The sequence below is a fragment of the Rhea pennata genome, chromosome 15 (genome assembly GCF_028389875.1).
Source record: "Rhea pennata isolate bPtePen1 chromosome 15, bPtePen1.pri, whole genome shotgun sequence".
In the NCBI taxonomy this organism is placed as follows: domain Eukaryota; kingdom Metazoa; phylum Chordata; class Aves; order Rheiformes; family Rheidae; genus Rhea; species Rhea pennata.
In genome coordinates, this window is record NC_084677.1 from 12,795,968 (window position 1) to 12,799,023 (window position 3,056).

Genomic DNA, 3,056 nt, shown 5'->3' on the forward strand with positions numbered 1-3,056 from the left:
TTTCTTTGAACATACACATTTTCCTTTAGTCATGGAAATATAATTTATGCCTATTATGCTGTATTATAGATTGCAGATCAGCAAAGGCGTGTGTTACTGCCTGGAACGTCTGTTTATTGTACGTCGGGGTTTCTAAAAATAAATAAATAAGACCCCCTCCCCGCTCAAGAGAGAAAAATAAGAAGCAGGAGCACTTTAGGGGGAGAAGGAAGGGGGGCTGCACTCCGCGCTCAAAGTTTAATTTACAAGTGAGGACCCTGAAGCGTGGTTTATTAACACCACGGGGTTCGCTGCCGCGGCGCTGCGGCCGGGGCACAGCTGGCCCCGCTCCGCCCGGACCACCCAGCGAGCGGCGCTCCCGGTGCGGCGCTCCCGGGCCCGCTGCGGGGCTCCAGGCGCTCCCGGGCTCTCTGCGGTGCGGGGCTCCCGGGGCAGCGCTCCCGGTCCCGTTACGGTGCTCCCGTGCCCGGTGCAGCGCTCCCGGTGCCGGCGCGGTGCTCCCGGCGCTCCCGGGCCCCGTGCAGCGCTCCCGGTGCCGGCGCGGTGCTCCCGGCGCTCCCGGGCCCCGTGCAGCGCTCCCGGTGCCGGCGCGGTGCTCCCGGCGCTCCCGGGCCCCGTGCAGAGCTCCCGGTGCCGGTGCGGCGCTCGCGGTCCCGGCCCGCCGCGCTCCCGGCGCGCACCCGCCGCGCAGGGTCGCCCCGCCGCCCGCCACCCCCCGCCGCCCCAGCCGGGGCCGCGGCGGTGCGGAAGGGATGTCCTGACCACAGGAACAACCCCCACGCCGACACCGGGGAGCGCGTGTGCGCGGAGGGGGCTGAGGAGGGGGGAGAGAGGGAACGAGACGGGCAGAGGGGAGGGAAAGAGGGAGGAGGGAGCCCAAGCGCTGCGAAACGTCCCTCCATCGCCCTCACTCTGCGGGAGCTGTGCGAGGAGCAGGAAGATGTTCGACAACACACAGTACCCCTATAACTGCTTCAATTACGACGGGGATGATTATCCAATCTGCAGTTCTGACGAAGAGAAAAAATTCACCAGACCAGCATACAGGTAAGAAGAAGTGTTCCCCAGCACTGCTCTCTCTGGGCAGCTGTCAGAGTCTGGGAAAGGCCCTCTCCAAGCAGTGCGGGACCTCTTTCCGGGTGTGTTTGTTCCAGGCCCGGGGAATGCGGGGTAAAGATTTCTCTCCTTCCTTGCATGAAGCATTCGTGGCTTGTTTCCTCCCCTGGAGGGTCACAGCAGCCCTGGTGTGCTGGTCCCACGCACTGCCAGATCACCAGCGCTCACCTTCCCCTTCTCAGGAGACCCAGAGAAAGGGGGTTATGTGGGCAGTGCGCTGCAAGTGCCATGGGGACGGGAAACCGCAGTGCAGTGATGGCCCAGGGGCTTCCTGTGCCCAAGGGCTGGCGTGTCCGAGGTGGCTCCATCTCACTGGAGCCTTCAAGTTCAGGGAAACTTTTCCAACGGGATCTGTGATACAAGTGATCTTTCCTTACTGTTCCCACGTCTAAGCCCTGATGAGAGGGTGAGCAGCCTAGTGGGGATCCGGTGGTCTAGAAGTAATGCCTACATTTTGTGCTACCTGACTGGCGCGGGACAGGCGGCAAGGGTGCTCCTCTATGGCGAGGCAGAGCCCGTCTTGTCTGCCGGGGTGTCCGGGGTAAGGATGCAGAGCCAGATGGGCACCTCTCATAAGCAGGATTGTATGCACATATGTACCTGTGTGATACTTGTTATATGAATCCTCATTAACTGAGGATATGATATATGATGATATTTTCCTCATTATTATCTGCGTATAGGGCAATGGTGTAACAATCAGTTTTCCTTTTTTCAGCTACATTGCCTTAATTGCAATGGCCATCCAGCAAAGTCCATCAAATAAAGTCACCCTTTCTGGCATTTATGACTTTATAATGAAGAAATTTCCTTACTACAGATCAAATCAAAGAGCCTGGCAGAACTCCATCCGACATAACTTATCACTTAACAGTTGTTTCGTAAAGGTAAGCTCAATAACTGTATATTTACATACACATTCTGCATAGATTAAAAAAATGCAGGAATAATCTCATCACTAGGAAAGACGGAAACAAACAGCTGAGCTACAAATCACTTAAAATCTAAATTGTCATTTATAAAGATAAAGAGTACATCCTTGTCTGATATATGCTAACAGATAACAAACTGAAGAGACTGGAGTTTACATCCTATTTGTATAATGATAGAGGATAGGCTTAAAAGTCTTGTCATTTGTGTTTACACCACTCTTGAATGTAAATGAATGCAGATGTTAAGCAGCAGCATCTGTAACACATACAAATACTGAACTGCTTTTAAATAAATACAGGTTCCCAGAACAGAAGGGAATGAGAAGGGGAAAGGAAACTATTGGAGCTTTGCAACGGGATGTGAGTCCATGCTGGATCTCTTTGAAAATGGGAATTACAGGCGAAGACGGAGGAGGAGGAACATGAAAAGGGAACATAAGGAGCAGAGACCAAGCAGAGGGAAAAGTCCTTCATCCGCTGATATGTCTTCCACAGACTCTGGTTTAAACAACATTTCCTCTTCTGAAAGTAAACATGAAAGAATTGAATCAGGACCAAGACTATTGGAACCTCATGGGTTTGCTCCAAACACTACAACCACCAGGCAGAGCCTAAGCAATTCCTCCTTAGGAAAATTGGATTCTGAAATTAAATTTAGCATCGATTACATTCTTTCAGCCCCTGACCCTTTGCCTGTTCTAAGATCTCAGTATAATATGCAGGAAAATAAATATCATCTACTGGAGGCTCAGCAAATTAATCTCCAGTTCTGGACAATGTGATGTTATTTATACGAGGTAACAAAGTGTGAGCTGCAGTGTATTCAGCAGCCTTGCCTCACTGAAAATCAGCCGTCTGCCGCCACTTCTTTTTTCACAAGTAGTATCCAGAGAGGGTTACCAATCTACCAGCTGATACTTTGTCTATACCAAAAGAACTTTACTAAGGTTAAAGTATAAATAACTGTTATCAACACCAGTTTTCACTATGCCGAAATTCATGACATTC

The 3,056-nt window shown here is 51.7% G+C and overlaps 1 protein-coding gene across 1 annotated transcript; it reads left to right on the plus strand.

Annotated features, from left to right (window-relative positions):
• Positions 1–940: 940 nt before the first annotated feature.
• On the plus strand, positions 941–2,830 carry FOXL3 (forkhead box L3). The gene is made up of 3 exons (XM_062588725.1): positions 941–1,047; positions 1,835–2,003; positions 2,348–2,830. Exons 1-3 carry the CDS (start codon positions 941–943, stop codon positions 2,828–2,830), a joined length of 759 nt encoding a protein of 252 aa, XP_062444709.1.
• Positions 2,831–3,056: the final 226 nt, after the last annotated feature.

Coding starts and splice junctions, on each gene's coding strand:
- FOXL3 (XM_062588725.1), top strand. CDS start 941: ATGTTCGACAACACACAGTACCCCTATAACTGCTTCAATTACGACGGG. Junction 1,048..1,834: donor TTCACCAGACCAGCATACAG/GTAAGAAGAAGT, acceptor TCCTTTTTTCAG/CTACATTGCCTTAATTGCAA. Junction 2,004..2,347: donor TTAACAGTTGTTTCGTAAAG/GTAAGCTCAATA, acceptor AAATAAATACAG/GTTCCCAGAACAGAAGGGAA.